The following is a 25,300-nucleotide window of genomic DNA, read 5'->3' as shown; positions in this document are numbered from 1 at the left end:
TGCGAGAGTCCTTCCTAGTCTGGAAAAATGGTTTACTGCTGTATAAGAGGACTCTTTGTAAAGCAAGAGCAGCATACTTCTCCTCATTAATAGAGGAGAATAAGAATAATCCTAGATTTCTTTTTAATACAGTTGCCAAACTCACCCAGAGCCATAGCTCTGTTGAACCGTCCATTCCACCTGCTCTTAGCAGCAATGATTTTATGGGATTCTTTATAAATAAGATTGATCTTATTAAAAATAAGATCATAAGCACTCCTCTATCCGCGATTGTACCTCAGGTAGTCATGGAATCTGAACCGGGTTTAGACTGCTTTGATCCAGTTGAACTCTCTGAATTAGCAAAATTATTGTCTTCATCTAAGCCTTCAACTTGTATGTTAGATCCAGTTCCAACCAGGTTATTTAAGGAGGTATTCCCTTTGATCTCCTCCTCCATTTTAGATGTGATTAATCTATCTCTGTTACAGGGATATGTACCTAAAGCTTTTAAGGTTGCTGTAATTAAACCTCTGCTTAAGAAACCGTCTCTTGACCCAGATGACTTGGTCAATTATAGACCTATATCCAATCTTCCTTTCTTATCCAAATTTCTTGAGAAAGTAGTTGCCAAACAAGTTTGCGATCACTTCCACCATAATGAACTTTTTGAAGAGTTTCAGTCTGGCTTTAGAGCTCATCATAGCACTGAAACAGCTCTGGTGAAAGTCACTAATGATATTCTCATGGCCTCAGATAATGGACTTGTATCTGTGCTCGTCCTGTTGGATCTTAGTGCTGCATTTGATACAGTTGACCATAATATTCTTTTAGAAAGACTTGAATATTTTGTTGGAATTAAAGGAACAGCACTAGACTGGTTTAAATCTTATCTATCTGATCGAATTCAGTTTGTTCATGTTAATGATAGATCTTCAACACGCTCAAAGGTTACCTGTGGAGTACCACAGGGATCAGTGCTAGGACCAATTCTCTTTACTTTATACATGCTCCCAATTGGTAGAATTATTAGACAGCATGGGATTAATTTCCACTGTTACGCTGATGATACCCAGCTATATCTGTCTATAAATCCAGATGAAGCTAACCCATTACATAGATTACAGGCATGTCTTGAAGACATAAAAACCTGGATGACTCTTAACTTTCTGCTCCTGAATGCAGACAAAACAGAAGTTATAGTCTTTGGACCAGAGTCTCTGAAAAAGAAACTGATTAGCCAGTCACTTCATTTGGATGGGATTAAACTGATTTCAGATAATAAAGTAAAAAATCTTGGTGTTATTTTTGATCAGGACCTGTCATTTAAATCCCACATCAAAGAGGTTTCTAGAATTTCCTTCTTTCATCTGAGGAACATTGCAAAAATTAGAAATATCCTGTCCAGGGGTGATGCTGAGAAACTAGTCCATGCATTTGTTACTTCAAGGCTGGACTATTGTAATTCTTTACTATCAGGAAGTCCACAAACTGTAGTTAAAAGCCTTCAGCTGATCCAAAATGCTGCAGCCAGAGTTCTAATGAAAATGAAAAAGAGAGATCATATCTCGCCTATCCTGGCTTCTCTTCATTGGCTTCCTGTTAAATCAAGAATAGAATTTAAAATCCTCCTTCTCACATATAAAGCCTTAAATGGCCAAGCTCCATCTTATATCAGAGATCTGATTGTTCCTTATGTTCCTAACAGAGCACTTCGCTCTCAATCTGCAGGTTTACTAGTGGTTCCTAGAATTTCTAAAAGTAGAATGGGAGGCAGATCTTTTAGTTATCAGGCTCCTCTCCTGTGGAACCAACTACCAGTTTTAGTCCGTGAGGCAGACACCCTGTCTACTTTTAAGGCTAGGCTTAAAACTTTCCTTTTTGATAAAGCTTATAGTTAGGGTGGCTCAGGTTATCCTGAGCTATCTCTATAGTTATGCTGCTATAGGCTTAGACTTTTGGAGGACATAGGGACCCCCATTTCATCATTCTGCTTCATTCTCTCTCTGTTCTCCTATTCTGCAGAATCTGTTAGTTCAATCTCTAACCTTCTGCTCTCTCTGCTTTTCCTCAGAGTAGCTTTGCCTCGTCTGTTCCTGTTTGGCTGTGACGTCATCCTGGAAAGAAACATCAGCTGTGCTGCTTCTATCAACACCCTTGTTTATAGATGTTGGAGATCTGCCTGTTTTCCAGTGTGGTCCTGTTTCTCTGACCGTGACTGAGTGGATGTGCTCTCTTCGTCCTCTGGCATGGGAGCTGCCTTGGAGCTCGTCTGCCTGGCTGTGTGTTTCCTGGACGGGGCCGCCTTTTACAGCTGCTTTTTGTATCTCTGCTTCTGTCTCCTTGAACCCCAGTCGGCCTCGGCAGATGGCCGCTCACACTGAGCCTGGTTCTGCTGGAGGTTTCTTCCTGTTAAAAGGGAGTTTTTCCTCTCCACTGTCGCTACAAGCATGCTTAGTGTGGGGGATTGTATTTGAGTCAATGAGTCAATGCAATCAACTGGTTTTCCTTAGATAGAAAACTTTGTATCAATTTGACTGTATGATCTGGTTGAACTGTAAAGTGCCTTGAGATGACATGTGTTGTGAATTTGGCGCTATATAAATAAACTGAATTGAATTGAATTGAATTGAATTGAATTGGTCAGATATGTGAACTGCCCAGTCTGTTCTATGTTATTTAAATAATTTCTGAGATACTTAAAAGCAACCCTTAAAATATTCCATCTTTTCTCAGCCAAAGTTACTCAAAAATGAAACCAGTCAAGCCTTCAGGGACTCAGGAAGGAAGGTTATCATCAATAATCATGGAGATAAAAAACAAAAAATCCACTCTGCTGCAGCCTGTAGCTCTGAGCGCCCTCCACAATCTCAGACGGAGAATCATAAGTCATACTTGGCTTTTTTTTAAAAGCCTTTACTTCAAAATGTCAGAAACCTTCCTATTTCTGCTCCTAATTGATAAATGCTCCTCGGGATTTCCTCTGCAACTTTTTGCAAAGAATTTTATCATTTAATTCCTGGAATCCTCAGGCTACATTCAGGTGTTTTTCTATTTTTTCTCCAAACCAAATCCAGATGATTTTCACTCCTAAAACGACATTAGGAAAGAAGCCGGTTGATTGGTACCCCTCGTATTATGTGCGATCAGGTCCTCATCACAGTCTAATGTTTCTGAGGTAGCTGCTCTATCGATTTCGCCTGAGGCCACACAGGCAGATTTATTCTCTTATTAGGGGCTCCTAATGCCTGATCAGGGCAGATTAAAGGTCTGCCACTGCCTCCAGCTACACTATCATTTAGACCCTTTCATTAGGACCTGATGGCTGTATCAACATAATTAGCCTAAGGATGCTGCACTGAAAAAAGAAAAAAACAACAACAACACAGCTGCTGGAGAGTAAACAGATTTCAAACTAAACTGGAACACTGTAAGAAACCTTATTAATGTCCATTTTATAAGATTAGAAATAGTCAAAAAAAATTCTTTCTATTCTACTGTAGCAGAGCCAAAGCTACATAATCTCATACCTTATCCTAAATGAGATGAATTAAGCATCTGTTTTACACAATTAATGCAATTTTTGATAACATCCATTATAAGGATCCACTTTCTTTGGATTTCTCCCCCTCTGATTATTTTAAAGATGATAAAAAAAACTAAAAAAAAACTGCTGTAACCAGTTGCATAAAAAGCTAAACTCTGTGTTAAATAATTGCATTTACTCAGTTACTTTGAATTGAGGATTTGTTCAGAAATAATGTAATTTTACTGCAATAAACTTTTTACCTCAACTTAACAATTATAATAATGGAACTTTACTGATCTCACATCAGAGACATTTACCTCTCCATTTAACTCATTCCCTTGGAGGAGAGGCGGGCTAACATTGTGTCAATCAGTGTTAAGGGTCTTTTGCTCAGAGAGCCAGAGCGGCAGTCTGTGGAAGTGGGTTTCAAACTCACAACCTCAGGATTCAAAGTCCTATGCCCTAACCACTAGGCCAGCACTCCCCCGTTTATCCTGTTTTTACTTGAGTAAAAACATGATAATTACTCTAAATTAAATAAAGTGTCTAGCTACATGATCCATCATAACAAACTTCATTCATGTTTGAAATAAAAATATTTCAGAAAGGCAGAGATTTGTTAAAGTGAGACTATTTTTATTTTATTTTCTCTGTTGATCCTGCTGTTTTCAACAGTAACTATGACTTGTTACTGGAAGGGATTTAACCCTTTCCAACCTAAACACATAACATAAATATGCCCTGAAAGGTTTCTTCCACCTCAAATTCTTTCTGTAGTTACTGTATGTTACTTAACTTAATTATTTTTAACTTCAGTCTGAAAATAAAATGTACAAATAACTTCACATGTTGTGTTACTTACAAGATTTTTTTTTTATTTTAGAATAGAATCGAATCAAATAGAATAGAAAATCCCTTTATTGTTCCACAATAGGGGGATTCTGGTGTTCACAACAGCAAAAAGATTAATGGAAAAAAATAAATTCGATGTTTTAATGAGTAGTAAGTAGATCAGTTAATATCTCCCCGTTTTAATAAATACTTTTTGGATAATTTAACTTGAGTCATTCTTTGGAATGATGCTTTAAAGCTTTGCTACTCTTACTTCAGTGTAATTTTTGGGTACTCACTCACCTCGTTAGGCTAGTTTTTTGTGCATATCTTAATAATTTCCTTACTGCTTCTTATGTTTCTTTGTCTTTTCTTTTTAATGTTTTTTCCATCTGCGCATTATTTATTTCCCCTATTAGTTTATCCTTTTGTGTTTCCTAGTTTATTCTAAAGTTTTTGATCCATTCAGTGCTTTCTGTTAGAGCTTCATTCATTGTAGTTAGTCTTCCAGCCTCAGCTGTAACCACCATAAAACCAAGTTAAATCTGCTCACTGACCTCAGTCAGTTCATAATCTCCAACTGTGCATTTACTGTTTAAGTGCCTGGAAAAATAGTGTTCCAAGGTTGTTTGGAGGAATGATCACATTATGGGTTCATCCCAGTGACTTGGAATCCATCTTTTGAACCTTACTTATTATTAGGATGTTTTTCAAAGTTTGACTTCTGGATTGCATTTTTTTTTCATGTCATAAGCAGTAAAGTTCACTGTTGGGATCTGGAGGTTTGTCCACTTTCTCCACCAGAGGGCGTACGAGATCTCCTGGAGCCTGAGCCGACCACACCACCTGTCTCCCATCTGCTCATCAGGAGATCTGTACTTAAAGCTACAGTGTGTAACTTTTAGCGACATCTAGCGGTCAGACTGCAGACTGCAGCAACATGAACATCTCCCCCCCACCGCTTCTCCCCCCCAACAGTACGGCGAGCGTTACGGGACAAAATGTCTTCCACAACGTCCTCATCACCTACCTTCTCAAGTGATGAGGTTTGTTTACATAGATAATTTTACAGATAGTATTTCATTAGTCTGTGTAGGGTATAGATTTCATGTAGACTTAAGATAATAAATATACCCGTTATTTTTTCTACATCGTTGTGACGTTTTGGCGATCTTGCAATCGCTAGTTTGTTGGCTCTGCGCTGCCGTAGCGCAAAGATGTCTGCCTCCATGTCTGCGAGACCAGCTCCTATGTAATTATAAATAACGAATTCTAACGCAAATATTAAGGTTAAGAGGCTGAGCTCGTAGATGATGATAAATAACATAGTTATGTATAATATATTACATTTCTGACTGTATATCCCTGTAATTATTACACACTGTAGCTTTAAGGAGGCGGAGGGCTTCACTCCAGTGCCAGAGTGTTTGCCAGTAATGGTTAGCAAGCCTGAGCCAACCTGCCTGTCTGTGATCTCTGACTTTTGTGAACCAAACCTGATCTCGTTTTCTCCTCTCTGTTTCCCAGGTTGATCCTGCCTGAATACCTGAAATTGTGGAGAGTTTCTCTGCCGGTGATCTGTCTGCTCGTTCTCAGCTGAACTCTGGAGAGCTCTCTCTGTCAAGTATCTGCCTGCCCGCTCTCAAAAGATTACTGGAAGGAAACTCAATCTGTGATCAGCCTGCACTCTGTAAGCTCTGCCTCCGCCTCTGCCCTCAGCCTGCCGACAACCTCTGGACCCTCAAGGTTCCCCCCCTCTGCAGCTCTGCTTCACTCCTGAACAGGTACTGACCTGAACACTCTCAACCTGCAAAACACCTGGACCTCCACTAATCTCTCTGTCCTCCTCAGCAGTGAACCCACTCGTGACCAGTCAAGTCCCCTCCTGGATCTGATCAAACTTTGTACATTTATTGTAAATAAATCTTTGAACTTTTCTTCTGCCTCCGAGTGTTCTGCATGTGGGTTAGACGCATTAATCCGAACATGACATTCACTCCATATTCCTTTCAGGGAGTTGCATAGAAATCTACACCACACTTTCCAAATGTTTATTTTCCATCCATTCCTCAATTATGTATAACTTTGTGTTGGAAAATCACAAACTCACATTAAAATGCAGTAAAGTTTAAGGATAGAAAACATTCAAATGTGACACAGGAGCTGCAAGCAGAGAAATTCAGTTGAATCCCCTAAAGTCCATCCACAGACACCTGTTATCAGAACCACCTTTCCTCCATTACTTCTATCCTTTTGAGATTCAAACTATATCCTGAGGTGATCTCAGGAGTTTCAGATCCCTGCCGGCTCAGAGGAGACACCTTGACTCCACAAGACCGAGTGAGGGTGAAAAAAAAAAGTAAATGGTGTGTCAAACGTATTTGCAAACACAGAGACAGAAACCCGTTTTACATCAAGGCGCATTATCTGCTCTGGTTGCCTGGAAACCAGAGGGAGATACACTCACATGCACAGAATAATGGTTAATTTGTCCCCAGCTGTGTCAGCGACGGGTGGTCAGAGCTGAGGAGATGCTTTTCCAGTTTTAGTTTATGACAGATATAAAGAAGGCAAGAAAACATATCAAACCGAAAACGAAAAAAATTTGTGGTAAATAATCTTCAGCTCTGTGAAAAATCTTAAAGTTCAGGTAAATTACTTTAAATCTTCCATCTAGAGGGTCAGACTTTCTTGTAAACTTCATAGATTGTCTTTTCTAAAGGTCTTTCTTTGGACTGCTTCTTTTTGCTCCTCCCATTTCAAATCCAGTCCTTGCATAAGCCAGTAAAACAAGCTAAAACGGTAAGCCCTGCGGCTCTTCAGCAGCCTGACACATAAAAATGCTGACTTATATCCAACCTGATTTCTCCCGCTGCACGGTTATTGCACAGGAATGTTAAATGCGATTACTTCAGATTCAAAAAAAAAGAAGAAAAAAAAACATTTCCTGAATAAAAAAAGGGGGGAAATATGCCTAAAGAACTACATGGTTATAGTCATGCAACTCAAAAAGGAAATAACCATTTTAATACACCGCATATATTTGTATTTGGTATTTATGTTTATCTACCCTGCAGCTATACACTGATATAAGACGCTGGATAAATCTGCTAAAATGCATTTCTTCTCCCTGGGATTAAGTTTTTTTAGATTGCTTAAAGAAAAAAGCACAAATAGAAAGTTTTGTCTACAGACGCTGCCAAATGAATTAATTAAACCTTTTCGTTTCATATTTTCTAAAAGGTTTTCTTGCAGGTACAGTTAAGCTGGTCACCAGCTTCCCCATCACTGCTGAGAAGACGAATCCCACAGCATGATACTACTCCCGCCATGTCTCACCGTGGGGAAGAGATGAGGGTCGATGTTCAGTGTTCTCCTCCACACCATTGTGCATAAAGTCTAAATAGTTTATTAACACTCTCTTTAGCCCAGAGCATCTTCTTCCACATGGTTGCTGCTCTGTCCGCAGCATGCATTGTGCCAAACTGCCAAAATGTATGTATTTTTCTAAAAAAAAAATTACCTTTTTCCACCATTTTCCACTTGGGCCAAATTTGTAAAGTACGTGAGTTTTCAGTTGTCACACCTGAGCATCACTCTGTGTCACTCCTCCATAGTGACATCCAGGCCTGTCAGTTTGTGTCTTTAAACCTAGTCCTTTTTTAAATTTCTCCAGAACTTTCTCTCCAAACTGCCTACCGTACTCATTGGTTTTCCGGATGATGTTTGTTCCCAAATGTTCTCTGACAAACCACTGAGGCCTCCTCAGGATAGCTGTGTAAACATTTAGATTCAGTCGTCCACATTGTTGTAAAAATCTTAGTTTTTTGATTCAAAAAATTGTCTTACTCTCTTTTAATCTAGCAGATATAATATAAACTAGGGATGCACGATATAATCGGCCCTCTATCGGTATCGGCCTGTATCGGCCTTAAAACTGAATATCGGACATCGGCCACCCCACCGATATTTAACCCGATACTTGATCAGCTTCTGAGTTTCTAAAGTCTAAAAAAAAAAAAAAAACTTATTTTTTACAGAATCAAAAACTTCTAAAGACGAGGGAAAAAATATTGTTCAATTAAAATATCCCAATATCTTCATATTCTGATATATTGCCATTTAAAAACACCATATCAATCTCTTTTACTAATGAAATATTGCTATATGTCATCGTTATGCTACGAAATCCCCCGAAAATTCACGAAATGTTGCCATATTTTTATATGTTGATATATTGACGCGGTATCAATCTGTTTTACTAACAAAATCTAACAAGAATTTGCAAAATATCACGAGAGTTTGTAACAGAACGATGAAATTTCACGAGATTTTGAAAGTAAAATAGATCGATACCACGTTTTTAAAAATCAATTTGATATCAGCATATGAAAATATATTTGAGTATATTATTTTTCAAAGTGTCAGAAATGGATAACAAAACTGCTATTTTCAATGACTACTTATTTTTGTCTAGCATATCGGATATCGGCCAAAATCCCAATATCGTGCATCCCTAATATAAACTGTATAATTTCATAACACAAAATGGTTTTCTTAGTTCAGTTTCTTGCAGAAGGGACTACGTCGTATCAGAATGCTAAAGATGTACAGACATTGTTGGAAAAGCCTCTTAGACGAAGGGGTGGAAAAAGAAGAAAGGTTCAGTTATTTTCTGCTTAAACATCTGAGAAAACCCAGATTTACTGTATTCACTGTGATTGCTGCTCTGCTGCTGATTCCCCTTGACTCCAGTCTGATATTGAGAGATGCGGACCATTACGGATAACACGCAGCCCCCCTCCAATCCCCAGAGTATAACAACTCCCACCCCAGGCAGCCACTAAAAGCTACTCAACGAGGAAAGAAAACACAACTTTTAGCTATAAAAGCATCTGTTACAGGACTCAGAGGTCCATTTGATCAATGGTTTCTACTACCCATCTGTGGACATTTCTCCAGCAGATATATAGTTACTGTATAGTCCTAACAAATAAATACTCAGATGTTGCTCATCTCAGCAACCAACAGCAGAGAGAGAGAGGGACAGCTCCCCGATCGATGACGGCGTAATGCAAAAAGACCATCTACACTCACACCAGAGGGCAATTAAGAGCAGCCAGTAAAGCTAACATCCATCTTTCTGGGAGAGTGGAGGAAACCGGAGGAGCCTAAGATGCCAAATCCACACTGAAAGGCTACACAAAACCAAGCCGCCGAGCAGACATGAAAAGCACATCTGAAGCACAAAAAGCCAATCTAGAAGAGTCATTTCTGGAACAAAGACACAGGAGGGAGCAGTTTTATTACTGTTGGGTAACGTAAGGATAAGCTTCAAAGCTAAAATACACACATTAAAGTTGCTCATTGATTTATCATCATTTTAGCATAGAGTTTTGATTTGTTCTTTTTACTGTACCTTTAAACACAGGGCTGTGAAAAAGTATTAGCTCCTTTACCGATATTATCTGTTTATATTTGTCAGAATTAAATGTTTCCGATCAAACTAATATTAAAGGAAAATAAAATCTGTGTAAATAAATGAAGCAGCTTTTTAACCAGGCTTTTGCGTGAGTGACTCATAAATCAATGCATCACATTGTTTCAGTTTAGCTTCAGCAGCCACACTCAGACCTGATTCCACCAAAACTGCAGAACCAAATCATTATTTTAGAACCTGTCTCACAACTTGAAGTAGGCAGACATATCTTAAAAGGGCCTTTATAATTCAAAATATATTTATTTGAGCTTTTAACTGTTACAATGCTAGTCCTTCATCCAAATCATGTTCATAGTGGTGTTTTGCAAGATTCATGCATCTCTGAGTAATCCACATGAGTTCTGCTGTCTGAGCAGCAGCTCCTCCCTGACACATGGAAACCACGACGATTTGTACATCAGAGAGCTGCTTCCAGGAAGCAGCTTCCTTAACAACGCTACGCCTGCACTGATTACAGATGAAATTTTTCTGCAAACAAGGAGTGATGATGTGAGGCGCAGCTTATCTGCACAGGGCAGCAATTTTTCTTTTTAGCCAGAGGTCACGGATTAGCGGACTGCAGTCCAGGTCCGGACCCTCCTGCTGGCTAACCTAACCTGGACCTAACCTGATTGAAAACATTTAGAAATTACTGCATGTTATCCAACGACAGGGTCTAACTTCACTTGTGCTGCTAATCCTGTTAATATGGTAAAGCCATTCGGAGCGTCTGGGACCAGGCTGCACTTGATCCAAATTAGCCAATAAGCTGCTGTCAGTCTGGGTTGCTGCTGCTGCTACTTTTAGACACAGCAGGCAAACCTGTGGCAAGCCACACTATGAGAAAGAGGAAGATGATGAGAAAAAGAGAGCAGAGAAACTGGACTGCTGAAAGAAAAGTGAAATGGCGTGCTCAAAGATGACCCTGCACATTTTAAGTATGTTTGGCTCAACCTGCTGCTGTAAAGCAGGATTCTCCGCCATGAACAGAATCAAAAATAAATATGGATCCAGGCTCACGAATGAGCACCTTGATATGTGCTTGAGAATGACTTTGTCTCCATTTAATCCCAGGTTTAAAGCCTTGCAGGGCAGTCTAAAGACCACTGCGAACATTAAACCATAAAAAAGAAAGAAAAAAAATTAACAGTCAGTTCAGGTGTTTTATAAAATATGTGAATCAGGAAATTGTCTATATACCAAACTGAACGATTCATGTTCTCTACTTAAAAAAACACTTTAGATTTTAAAATAGAAAATTTTCTATTTTTTTATTCAAAATGTAACATTGATGCATAAACACCTAATTTTATATCAGTGTTAAATTCTGTTTAAAGTAACGAATCATAATTAAAAATGTCACCGGAGCTTTACTGGCTGTTGATTTTCATTATTCTGACCCTGCTGATTTTTTGTTGGTTAAGTCAACGTCTAAGTTGTGAAAATCAATTTTGTGGTCTCTCAGTGGTGGGAGGTCTCTGACGTTGATCAACCTTCAGAATTGAATTTTTATAGTGACATCATGAAATGGGCGGGAACCAGACATGGGCTTTCTTTTATCTGGGATTAGAATAAAACATTCATTCAACAAATCAATCACCCTATATTTCATGAGGTTTTATTACATCTAATATGTACCTATTGATAAAATTTGAAGGCTTAAAGGGGAACGCCATTTTTTTTACATTGGGTCCTTGATTTTACGTTATTACATCATGTTCTACTCGCCCATATGAGTTTTGCGTCATTTGGAGCCGTTCTGAAGATATTCCGTTGGGTTATATCCAAGTAACGTCTTCCTTTGTGCAAAAAGTTGAAGGCACAAACTAAACTGTTCATAATTGATCATTTATGGTACGCCAGCATTCATAACATGTAGGTGAATCACTGTCCTCGTGACATCCGCGGTTATATTTTTTATATTTATATTTTTTTTAAACAAAGCGGAGTGTGTATGACGTCATTCGCGCACCGGACTGGAGCTGTGACAGGCAGCCCGGGCCACAGCCGGCTACGCTCTACCCCTTATATTCATTCGGCGAGCTAATCTGAATCATTCAATTCCATTTCGAGAGCGAGATCATCTGTGGTAGCAGCACTAGACATCTTCCAGGCATGTGAGGAAAACTAGCAGCAGTTCAGCGGACAGGATGAATGAATGGTAGCCGGTGCACGTGGATGACATCATAAACGCTCCGCTGGGTGAGTAGGACATGATGTGATGACGTAAAATCAAGGGCCCAATGTTAAAAACCTGTTGTTCCCCTTTAAGGAGGCAGGATATAGAACATATAAGTACTAAACTTCATCCTCCTATTTTAAGATTTAAGAACATATAAGATACAATCTATACAAAAAAAGGGGAAGATGGCCTCCATGGGAGATCATAACCACTGCTGACCAAAAGAAACATAAAGGTCTCACATTTCCCATAAACATCTTTTTGACTGACAAGATAAAAAGGGGATTTTTGGAAGCTAGTTTGCCTTTTCAATGCTGTATAAAAACTGAAAGAATCAGAGACATCATCCCCACAGTCAAACACTGTTGGTAGTATGATGGTCGGTTACTTTTCTGCTTTAGGAGCTGGACAACTTGTGATAACGGATAAATCCATAAATTCTGTTTTCTATCGGGAAATCCTGATGCAGACCTTATTTTATGACCTTACACTCAAACTGGATGCTGCAGCGGGACGTTGATCTGCAGCAAACAAGTCAGCTTCTAAAAGCTTAAAAAAAATAATAATATTTTTGATGTGGAAGTGGTGAGTTATCCCTGCTACTAAAAGCAACAATAAAGATATTTTGTTTTGCAGGTGATTGCCAAATTTTTTTCTTTTTTCTGGAAGAGTCAGTTTCTGGTATAAAAGTATGTCCATACAGAGGCAGAAATTACAATCTACTATCATAATGTAACAAGGTCATTTTGAATTTTCAATAAAAGTGAGTGTAGATCTGCTTTATATGCAAAACGTTAAACTTAAAATACTTCTGCTCTGATCAAAGTTACTTATAAAATAAATCTAAAATAATTAATAACATCAATACAAGAAAAGGGGAAACAGTTAAATAATGAAGATTTTGGGGTGGCCTAGTCAAAGTCTTACATTAAGTCTCATTGAGATGCTGTGGTATGAAATAAACAGGCTGAATAAAAACATTCCTGCTAAGCAGAGAGAACCATATTTCCTGGAACAATCTATTAGTAGGTTTAGTTTTTAATAGACTTGCTGGTTTGGAGCTTCCTTTTGCTCTAAATAGATAATATCGTATAAGAAAATTGATATGCTGATATATTTAACAATGACATAAAAAATAAAAAGAATAGTGCACTTTTTTCCCCCATCATTATAATAGTGATGTAATCAGCCACATTCACGCTTGAAAACAGCAGCTGTAAAGGCACCAAGGCTTGAAACCAGAGAGGGAGAAAAAAAAAAAAAAAACACTCTTTCAATTACGACATCCATCGGGAAGAGGGAGGGGGGACTCACCCTGTGAGTACGACCACGAAGTCCATTACATTCCAGCCGTTGCGGAGGTAGGAGCCTTTGTGAAACGCGAAGCCCAGGGCGATGATCTTAATGGCGGCCTCGAAACAGAATATTCCAATAAAGTAGGGCTCTGTGTCGTCCTAAAGAAAGACGGAGAGGAGGAGATTGGCTGTTTTTCTGAGAGGTAAGAGCTCAAGGAAGCATGAAGGGAGGCAGATAGTGAGGCAGAGGAAGAGAAATATACAGCTGTTCGACAAAGTATTCACACCCTTAATAGTTTTCATGTTTTGTCACCTTAAAAACCACAAAAATCAGTCATTTCATAGTTTTATGGAAAAGAACAACATTAAGTAGTGCATAATAGTGATGATTGGGGTAAAAGGAAGTATGGTTTACACATAAAAATCTGAAAGTGCAGCATACGTTAAAATTAAGCTCCCTTTTTACTCAGATGCACCTAGATAAACTTCTTTTAGAAATCCCCTAGTGGATGTTTTCAGTTAAACCTTAGTATAAATCCAGCTGTTCTTACGCCACAAATGTGAAACAAAAAGGGATGAGCACATAAGAGAAATCAGGAAGGAGGATCTGGAAAGATTTAAACCAGAGTGACGTAATGAAAGCAATCTCCAAATTATTATTCAATAATGGAAAAGAGCTCAGGCAGGTATTGAAAGATTGCAGTTGCTTACCTGACTTCAAATCTACCAAGACATGATAGTTTAGCTGAACTACAAAGACTAACGCCTCAGGAACAACAGGACTACATGCTCAGAACTGATGTATTTTGTTTTAGTTTTTGACAAAGGTCATGTAGGGGAGATGGAATAAATTATTGGACCATTCCAGAGCAGACGCCATAAAAATCAAGCACTTTAAAACATGGCGGTGGCATCATCATGCTATGGTATATGGGGCTTTTTTGTATCAGCCCCCTGTAGCAGTTTCTGGAAACATGAATTAAGCTCATATATACCTGAAACCAGTCTTTAGGATTTAAGAAGATGGTGTTTTGCATGGATGCGGAAAAATAAAGACTTATGTAGATATCATCAATACATAAACCATTTTTTTCCTCAAAAATCTACTCTGGAAATGTATTTGGATTTTAAGAATCACAGACCGCTGGATAAAAGAAAAAAACATATTCATGTGATATAATGGCCTAGTCAAAGTCCAGATCTAAATTCAGTTGATCTGTAAAAATACCTAAAAACTGATGTTAACAGACATAAAAATGTTCCTTTATTTTCTAGTTATGTTTCATTTAGTGTTGGTCTATCACATTAAATTCTAATAAAATAATATTTTGAGGGTGTAATCTAACAAACTAAGATATCTTAAGGGGTGTTTACACTTTGATGAGTCACTGTATGTAGCTCCTCTCTTTGGGTTGTAATGCAGGAGCTTAAATAAAGTGAAAACAGTAAAAACAAACAATGGTCCAATGTAGCACAGAATCAGCACAAGTCAGTGCCATCAACTATCTAACTTCAGCTGAAAGCAGGAAAAACTGCATTTGCAAACAACCGGGATAGATAAAGGGCAACCTCTGCTGAGGCAATGGAAAAGGGCACATTAACCGAGGCAAAACAAAAGACTTTGAAGGCAAACAGGTCAGGCCACTGGGTTCAGCCCAATCATCTTTTCCTCATGTAACAAGGATCTTTTTGGGCTTTTTGTTTATTGAACTTAAAAACTTTCAGGTTCAGACAATGGGAGAAAATAAATAGGGAAGAAAAGAATCTGTAAACGAAAAAGGCACAGTTGAATCTAAAAAGCAGCAAACCACCTGTTTATGAGGAGATACTTTATCCTCACACATGGATTTTTTTTGATGGAGGATGATTTATTTGATCACTCCTGTGTTTCCTGATAGTGTCACAGCTCCCTGATCATTCCCACTGTGCTGCCAAACTCCCTCTGAGCCTCGCTGCTGGTAAAAAAGCTGCATCACTGTGACACTTTGCCTCCATTAATATTTCCAAGAGCCTAGAGCAGAGCAAATCTCCTGCTGACCGTAACCTCCCTCCCCCGCTGTTGCTCCCAGCATACTACAACCTGACAGTCAACCCCCCCAACCCCTATTACATCCATCCAACAACATAGATAAGCACAAAACAGCAGCATGACAAGCTGAATGCAACAAGAAATGTGACCTTTTCATAGCCCAGGCTGGAAACAAGCAGCATTCAACAACATTTCAGAAGCACTGGTTGCAGTTTTCTGTTTAGGTTTTAATTTTGATCAAATCCTTGATGACGTCAACCAGTTAGGTTCCTCTTAGGCAAACTTCTAATGAAAGGTTTATCCTCATTTTAACCATTTTCTTTTTCCAAATGATGCAGATGTTTCACTTTACTGTAAATTCAAGGCAATGTTCCTTTAACCATCCATCCACCCATCCAATTATCCATCTGTTTATCCATGGATACATACAAATTATAACCTACCCACCCATCCATCCATCCATTTATCCATCCATCTGTGTATTCATCCATCGATCCATTTATCCATGCATCTGTTTATCCATGCATCCCTCCATTTTTCTGTTTATCCATCCATTCCTTTATTCATCCATTAATTCATCCATGCATCCATCTATTGTTTTTTTAGCCAACCAGAAGAAAAACAGATAACCTCCCTCTCTCTAATATCCTCCTCCAGCCTGTTTTTTGTCGCCTCCGAACCAGCATTCGTTGACTTCAGGGTCATGGCGGTGGGACGTGCCACAAAAACCTCTCAATGGAAGCACCTAGTTGCCATCTTGATAGGATCCACAAACTACCTTAGATAAACTGTTTCATTTCAGAGTATCAGCAGTTCTACTGTCAGTTTCCCCCAGATGACAGAGCTCCTCAGGGCTGTATGCAGCCATCCTACAGAAAAAGACTGATCATGTTATTTCAGTCATCAACCTTAATTAAAATTCTTAGTTTTAGACTTGAAACAAGATCCATTAACAAAACTACCTGGCTTACTGCCATTTCTTCTACAGATATGGTACAGATCCAACCGGCCAACACATGCTTTATCCCACCTCTAGCTGAGAACATTAAAACAAGACACCTGAACTCCTTTATTTGGGGCAAAGTCAAACTCCAAATCTGAAGGAACTATGAACCTTTTCTGTAAATTGATTTGCCCCGTTTAAATAGTGGAGAACCCTGAGTTGTCATCTGATCCAGATGTCTGGGCCAGTCCTCCAGAAAGAGCTGAGCCAACAGAAAGGTCTGAATGTATCAGCTGATTTACAATCAGACCGTTAACCATGGTCAAGAAAATAAAACTAAAAGAATAAGATTATGAATACAACAGCTGAGTTAAGCTTCCTTCATAAGGTAGCTTGGCTAACCATAACCAATAGTTTGAGGTGGGAGTAGAACTGCTGAAGGGAGTCAGCCAAGTTCATCAGCTAAGTGTGTTAGTTCCCACGATGAGAGGTCCAGAACTTTCTGGGGAGGATTTACATGTTTTTATGGCCTGGAAACATCTTGCGATTTCCTCTCCCCAAAAATGAGCTGAGTGTTCATCCTCAACCTGGTTTTCAAAAGTGCAAGACAGACAGATCTGCTGCTGGACTAACCAGTCCATTTCAGTTAACTATAAATCAATTAATCCAGTCATAGGGCATACTGCAAATGCTACAAATATTCCAATTTTAGCTTCTAAGAATGACAGATGAATGATGCAACCTTAAACATTAAACTTGATTATTTTTAATGACGAAAATAAAGGTCTTATCTCAAAAGAGCTGAGAAGCTACATAAATAGAAGCCTCACTAGTTGGGAAATCATCTAGCAAATATAAATGAATAGACGGAGATTCTGTGAACAGCTGAGGAAATCTCCAAGGACCAAGGCACTATAGACCAGAAGCACACTTAGCAAGCAGCTTCACTCACCACCTCCACTCACAGCACGCCTCCTGGTCTGTTGACGGAGCTTCAGCGTATAATAGCTGATCCCTAGCTCTAATTAAAAGCCATCTTGTCGTGTTACATCCTCGAGGTGGAGGAGGCAAAGAGAGGACACTTGTTTTTCTTCTTTGTGGAAACTCACTAATCACTTTTTCCATTTGCTGAATACCACCTTTTGTAGCAATAATCCCCTTCAAGCCATCAGGATAAATCAAAACAGTTTTGTTTGTTTTTATGACTGTTGCTCTTTTTTTGCACAGTGTGAAGTCATGAAGTGTCGCAAACCTCCTGAAGCTGCAACAATCTTCAACGACGAGAGGGTGCAAAGTGCTGAACCATGAAGTCGGATAGACAAAACAGATTTTTTTTGTTTTGCCAGCTACGTTTACATTTTCTTAAGATGATGTAAAGAGAGGCAAGAAAAGCGAAAGCAGGGGCTTAAAACTACCAAAGGGGGATCTGAAAAGTGAAACAGGATGAAGCGAAATAAATCAAGCTGGGTAAAAAAAATTTGTTTCTGTCATCAAACTTGAGTGCACCACAGAAATGTAAGAAAAAGAAAAAACCTGTAGGTGTAAACAGCCTGCCAGAGCAGCATATCCATTTTGTATGGAGGGGGAGTCACTCAGAACCTTTATCCTACTTACAGTTTATCTTCCATATAACCTACCTTAAAATCAGTTTACTATTACAGACGAATAAGTGTAAGGACTTTATGTTAAACTAACAAACTGCTTCACAGAACCTTTTGTCAATGTGGGGGTGAAGGTTGGCAGAGTTGAGGGAGGCAGAGGTGAGTTCCTTCCAGGTTTGATTAAATTAAAAAGGCAACAGAAACAACATCTAAAAACAAAAATACAGGAAACCAAAAACCAGGAGATGTCAGGGGACAACAAGTAACAGCAATAAACCAGTAAAGTTGAACTGGAGAGGTGGTGTATATATGGGGGACAGAACAAAGAATGTGCAAATGAGGTGATATGGAGCAGGTGTGGATAGAAGTAACTAGAAGGGAGCCAAGGGGAAAGGAAACAGTCACAAGGGGGCAACAGAGAGTAACTCAAGAAATACAACCCAGCTTAAATATAACACAAAATGGAAAAGAACCAATTACCGTACCAAAAAAAACAGATTGACATAAATAACAGGAAACTCAAAAAGAAAATCAAAAAGAAGTCCAAAGGGGGAGAAACATAAAACCTTTGGGTCAATATCCAAAACACAAAAGGATACGTTTTGAATGCTCTACTAATCTCTAAGATTATTTCACAGAACAATTAGGTCCCTCCCCTAAAACATAAAAGACTGCCTTTTTTAATGATCTGCTCTGAAGCTAACATAAAGGGGTGGAGTTATCTTCAGGCAAATCTAGGTGGCCCCAAGCTTCTAAAGGCCCCTTGAAACTCATACACATGTAGATTATACAGTGATTACTTATTAGCTCATATTGATGACGTTTTAGACTAAAACCCTTTCACTACATTACCATGAAAATGCATGTTGTAATATGCGTATTTCATGACCCCCAACCCGCAGTCTCCTGTATATTGGAGCAGTCCATTTTACTGCACATGTGCAGAAAGGATCCAGGAAGCAGGCAGCAAATATATGAAAACAAACAAATATAAGAGAGAAAAGAAGAGAAAAAGAAAAAAGACAAAGCAGGAGAAAGTATGAACCTAATTTAAAAAAAAAGGACATAGAGAGGAAGAAAAGAAGAAAAAAGGTAAAAGGCAGATGTGGGAAAGAAACAGGAAGAGAGGGTCAAAAGATAAAAACAAATAATATGTGTATTCTGTTAAAACATTTGTATCTGTATGATTCCCCTGTTGCTTTGTGTTGTCTTCTCATTTCAGAAGGCCCCACAGAAGTTTAAGGCTACTTTTTGGAAATGACCAGCTGCCTCAGCGGAAACGTACAAATTCACATCTAGAACCAACCATGAACTGCAAGGTTATTATCAGAAAACCAACATGTGAGTTCCATGTAACTGACAGGTTAATTTCCAGATCGTCTCCAACAACTTACTACTAAATAAACTGCTGATTAATTTCTGGAACTTACAGGCAATTTTTAAAATACATGAAGATTTCTTACAGAGAATTTTCAGAAAAGCTACCTTTAAATAAATGCATGGATTACATTCATAGAAAACACAGAATACTGTCACAGACAGTGAGTTTTCAAAGCTTACCTTTAAGATGCAGCTTTTTATTATACACCTAGACTTTATTTCCCATATTTTAACTCAAACGGACACTATCCTTAAACCAACATCTTTTAAAATATACCCTAAACTTACAGGTTACAGGCCTACAGGCTGCTGTTGTACATATTAGATCATGATGTCATTTGTAGCCTGCAGGTTGCATTTACGGAGCCTTTGTGGTTTTTTAAGGGAGCTTAGAGACCACTTTTATTAAAACATAAAAGTCCACCTCTGTACCCTGTTTGGAACCAGTGTGTAATCATTTTAGATGCATCATCAAGCTTTTCTGATGAGATCGAATAAAAACGCCAAATAATAGAAAAAAAAAAAAAGAGTTGGGTTTAAACCCCATTCACTCACCAGGCGTTCCGACATCGGCGTCTTGTCACTTGCAGGTAGATGTTGCTCCAATGCCAACACGATACAGTTGGCGATAATAGTTGCCAGGATCATGTACTCAAATGGAGTGTGAAGGTTAAGGATCATTCAGAACATTTTTAAAACACAAATCTGCTTCATTTGTGAGGTTAAAAACAATAAACAAGACAGTTATGGAAACAAAACATTACAAACACAGTCCCTATGGAAAGAAAAACATAACACCAACCATAAATCATTAAGACAGTTTTGTTTTTCTATTAAATATATAGGTGAAGCTATTTCATGATTCTGATCCTTTAAGGTGTTTCTTTTTGACTGACTGGCGTTTTTCATTAATTAGTCAGCACCTTGTACCGATATCAGCATATTTTTATTATCCATTAGAGACACCCAATCCAATAATTTAACAAAGAGTTGTCTTTTTTACTCCAAAGAACTGATTTTGAGACATTTTCTGTTTATTTATTTTTTTCATTTCCTATTAACACTAAATGGGTTAACCCCCAGAAAACCAATAATTTGAGCGCAAACAATAGATTCATTATAGTTGTTTTTCATAGTGATGAAAGCGGATCAGATGCTGCTCTCTGCTCTTGTTTGTTACAAAATCTCCAACTTCCCGGCCCTGGCCATTTCACTGTAAAAACAGATTTAATTAGCAGGAAATTTTCTTACAAAATTATGAAAAGTTACTCATGGCTTTAAACAATTGAGTTATAGTCGAGGCAAATGATCTGTTTCCATAAGAAAATGGGCTCTTAGAAAACAGATCTAATTCATTTAAATGCGTAATTTGTATCTTATAATAAGTGCTTATTTTTAGATTTAGTGACATAAAAAAAAACTGTCCAATGTATTTTAACATACACAGTTTAATTATTAAGTTATTAACTGTATTGTATTATTTAATTGTACAAATTTCCAGAAAATATTCTCTACCATGGCCTTTCAAAAAAAAAAAAAGATATATCATATATTCCCTTTGTTCTTATTATTATTATATAACCTACTACTGTATTTCTCTCCACTATGTCAGACTTAGACTTATTTGAAAGGCACCATTGAACTTTATTTTTTTAATCCAACATAAAAGCAGCTCTTCAGGTTTGCCCTTCCTATATGTAAGGACTGAGGACACAGATCTCTACAGTTCCTGCAGTGGCAGTCATGATGGATTAATTCAAGAAAAAAAATCTGCAGAGAAATATAAGACCCAAAGACTAATTAAATACTTAATCAGTGGTTTCTATGACGATGCATTCACTAAAATCTACATGCTGTACCAGAAACAATTTTGTAATGGTGAGATCAGCATGTTCTGAATCTGTCTGCCATGTTTAATGAAGAAGTTATGGCAAATAAGATTTGGGGTAGAGTTAAATGTAACTGAAACTCTCCTTTTTTATGCCTTCTGGGATGATTTGAGAAAAAAGTCTTAATCCAAAACATCTGCATATTTCTAATTTAAAACAAATTGGTTTTCAGATTCAAATGCCGAAGTTTGTGATTTAATCATTTTTCATCTAAACTTTTTATGTTTAATATAATAATACTCCCATAAACTTTAAGACCTAAACTGTTATTCCCTAAAATAACATGAAAATGATCCATTTAGTCATGAAAATCCAACTTTCTTTGAGCATTTTAAACGTAAACTAGACTTACCAATTCTGCAGGATGGCTGAGGCACAGTGTAAAAAAGTCAGGGGGGTTGGTTATTTTAGATAAAATTTTAATTAGGATCTACTAGGAAACCAGTTTCATTTGTTTGTATATTTTGTTAACACTAAAATGTATTTGTAGCAAAAGTAGTACTTTCTGTTCAATCTATTTTTTTGTCTTGGTTAGGGTTCCTCTGTCACCATCAGTGCAGGATGGTATGGAAGCCATCAGCCTGCGGTACTGCTGAGTTGTTTAAGGAGCTCAGTTTAATCTAACAGCGTCCTACAATTTACCTGAACTAGCTCATATTACTCCCATTCTAAAAGCCCTTCATTGGCTCCCAGTTCTGTTCTGTATAAATAGTAAAATCTTGGTACTGACATACAGAGCTCTGTACGGTCAAATTCCCTCCTATATCAGAGACCTGTTATATTTCTATAATCCCTCTTGGAGTTTCAATAAAATAAATGCTACTATATTTTGTCAGTAAGGAAATATAAGGTTGGTTATACGACATATTTCTGAGGCAAGATAATTCAAAGTGCTGGACATCAGGGTAAAAAAAGAAAATTATATTGCTTTGGCATAAAGGTAACATGATTAAAGAAGATAAAATTAATAATTAAAATAAAAGGTTTAGATTAAAAAGATGAAATTATTAATAAAGTAGGAAAAGACGAGTTGAACTGGAAACTTAACTATTAATGTTAAGATAGAACAGTTAAAGGCCACTCTAAATATAAATACATTTTTATTCTAGATTTAAAGCAACTGAGGGTTTCAGTGCTTTTGCAATTTTCTGGGCATTTATTTCAGATTAGTGGAGCATAAGAAAGTTAAGCTGCTTCTTCATGTTTGTTTCTGGTTCTGGTTCTGCAGAGCAGTTTATATTAAGTAGACCTGACAGTTCTATGTGGTTGATCGATGACAGCGAGTCTGAAGCTACTGTGTTGTGGAGCAACGCCATTCAGTGATTCATAGACTAACAGAAGCCTAACAAAAAGCCAGAAGAATGACTTTTGACTGATGTTCTCTACTTTCTTAATTTTAGTGAGGATGCAGACGGCAGCATTCGGCATCAGCTGCAGCTGTTTGATCGACTTTTTAGGCAGACCTATGAAGAAACAACTTCAGTAATTTATTCTACTAAAGATTAACTAATTAATTAATTTTCGCAGTCCTGCTGAGACATTAGTCCTTTAATCCTGGAGATGTTTTTTGGTGAAAGAAAGCCGACTTTCTTATGGCCAGGAACGATCCCTGATGGAAAATAAACTCAGCAACTCTGTACAACCCCCAACCAACCCCCCCCACCCTCATAAAAAATAACTGTTAAAAATTAACTGCCTGCCTCATTTTCCATAGTTAGTTTTTCCTTCCACTAAATGTTCCCATGCTTGAAAATGGCACCTACAACCACTTAAGTACGCAAGTGATACTTTATCTAAATACCTTATGTGAGAAGGGTGTCATTGACTCGTGTTTTTATCTTTACTTGCTTTTATGCTGCTTCTATTTTCCTTATTTTTTAATGCTTTAATTCGGAGGTCTTCAACAGGGGGTCCACGACCCCTAGGGGGTCCACGGAGGTACTAAATTGGGGTCGCAAAAGTTTTGGTTGATTAGACTTTTTTTTTTATATTCCACTAATTGAAATGTCTTTAAATACACATTAACACAAATTCAACAGACTGTAGTAAACATATAAATGGAGGCAGAAGATGTCTTTCAGACATCAATGCACACATTCAGCGACACACAGGAGCTCTTTCAATCTAGGCACCGTTTCATTCACAACACCTATCCCATCAACCAGGAATCAGAATCAGAAAAACTTTAATAATCCCAGGGCGAAATTACTTTTGTTACATTACTCCATCTGTAATAGAGTAACTATAGGACCAGTTTGATATAACACAGTTTCAAACAATATGTATAATTAGGGGGTCCCCGCTCCATCTCACCATCATTTTGGGGGTCCTTGGCCTGGAAAACGTTGAAGACCCCTGCTTTAATTCACATAAAATGCTTTCAATTGTCTTTGTACTGATTTGTGATAAATAAATTTACTTTGTCTATCCTTGCCTTGCCTGTATTTTGGATTACTTTCTGGTTAGCTTGCCCCCATGTAAGCGATAAAAATGGTTACAGCATGTTTTTACTAGAAATCACTAAAATAAACCCATATAATTAGTTACTTAAAAAGTCAATTATGGGTTTTATAAATCATCAAAATGATCTGCAACGCTTGGGTGTAGTCAGTCGATACACTGAACTGTGTTCACTTTTTTGATTCATTTCCTTAAAAGCAACTTTTTTTATTGAGAATAGTGCTGTTAAAAATAACCGTTCGGGTGTTTTTCTCTTTTTAACCCTGTGTAATGATAGTTCCCTGCAATATTCTCCTCCTCCTTAGTTTCAGAAGCTAATGTGTAGCATGGGGAGGTTCTGCTTTCTGTGGACATCTTTTACAGGGATAAACATCAGCGTGGGCGTGTTCAGCACCATGGACAGGGACGCCAACTCGGTTAGGGCGGTGCTGAAGTCACTGACATGTATTTTGCGCTTTCCTTTCATCGTTTCTACATACCTGGAGGAGAAACGAATGAAGAGAGATCAGATAAAGGCTGTCTCTCCGACTTTTACTCCTGCCTGCCAACGAGAAGCCGCGTAATCAGTCGAATCATCAAATTATTGTGAGCTAAAACTGCCGGGGAAGCCTGGCAGGTGACATTCTGACAAAGGGAACTTATCAACCAAAGAGGGACACATAAAGAGGTCTTTTCACCTGCTCAGCAAAACACTGTTGTGTCAGCTCAAACAGAGATAAGGAGCGACAGGTGCAGCCAGAGGGAATGAATATAAAACAGAGGCTGAGGAGAAGGAAGTGATCGTTCAAACTCCAACTATAAATAAGCGTCTAAATAGGAAATCTGTGAATGCTTCGCAGTGACTGTCAACCTGCTCAGGAAGGATATGGCCACTCTGTTATTCGCTTTGCATACTTCCTGATGAGGTTGTCTTCTCGGAAGATGAACAGGGATCGGTTGACAGTGAAGCAGTTCTGCTTGACGGGGTTCGGGTTGTAAATAGCCATGGTTCGGGCTCTCTGAGCCATCGACTGCTTGTACATCCTCTGGGCACCGCCGCCGCCTGCGCCGCCGCCCCGGGCGCCCCCTCTCCCGGCGCCCGGTCCGCCTCTCCCTCCGCCGACCGTGCTCCCTCCATAGCGGCTGGGTAGATCGTCAGCGAAGCGAGCCATTCTGGAAACGTACAGATCCGACAAGAGGGGAAATCCAAGCAGGTGTCAGTTGCAGTGAAAGGGAGACGCATCACCTCAAGCACGCTTCATCCAAAACCACTGCCTGGCGTTTTAGATTGGAGAGAGGACAGCGTTTGGAGGATGGAAAAGAAAACACGGGTGGCCTCACTGTTAACCACCTCACCCTGATCCTTTCCATTTATTCATCCTCAAAGGAACCTACACAAAAATAAACTTTCACTGAGGCTGTTACATCCAGATAAGGAGAGATCTTTAAGTGGAGAAAACCCAACCCTCAGCTCCAAATCCTGACAGCATCGTGTCTAAACACCAGTTGAAACCCTCCCCTTCAGCTCAAAGAGGGAAGCAAAAATCCAAAACAAAAAGGAAACAAAATCCCAGTTCCTCCTTCTTCCCTCCAAGCCTGGAACGGCCACAAAAAAAAATCAGAAACAACAAACAAAAAATCCCCAAAGGAGCCGAGGCCCTGTGGTTCCTGTTTGATCGCTCGCTGGATGAAAAGCGACTCCTCTGAGGTGCGTAAGGACGCGC

The 25,300-nt window shown here is 38.5% G+C and overlaps 1 protein-coding gene across 1 annotated transcript in view; it reads right to left on the bottom strand.

The window, feature by feature from the left end:
- LOC119785160 (voltage-dependent P/Q-type calcium channel subunit alpha-1A-like) overlaps nt 1-25,300 on the bottom strand; it is a 111,557-nt gene extending 86,257 nt beyond the window's left edge. The window contains exons 1-3 of the mRNA XM_038287605.1: nt 24,465-25,300; nt 19,804-19,909; nt 13,315-13,454 (exon numbers count right to left, since the gene is read on the bottom strand). Coding sequence (XP_038143533.1) covers nt 13,315-13,454; nt 19,804-19,909; nt 24,465-24,748 — 530 coding nt within the window. The 5' untranslated portion in view covers nt 24,749-25,300. The remainder of the gene's footprint in view (nt 1-13,314; nt 13,455-19,803; nt 19,910-24,464) is intronic.

Source organism: Cyprinodon tularosa, unplaced genomic scaffold (genome assembly GCF_016077235.1).
Source record: "Cyprinodon tularosa strain WSP-4 unplaced genomic scaffold, ASM1607723v1 ctg241, whole genome shotgun sequence".
Lineage (NCBI taxonomy): Eukaryota > Metazoa > Chordata > Actinopteri > Cyprinodontiformes > Cyprinodontidae > Cyprinodon > Cyprinodon tularosa.
Note: the sequence above shows the minus strand (reverse complement) of the source record. Positions and strands in the feature narration are given on the sequence as shown.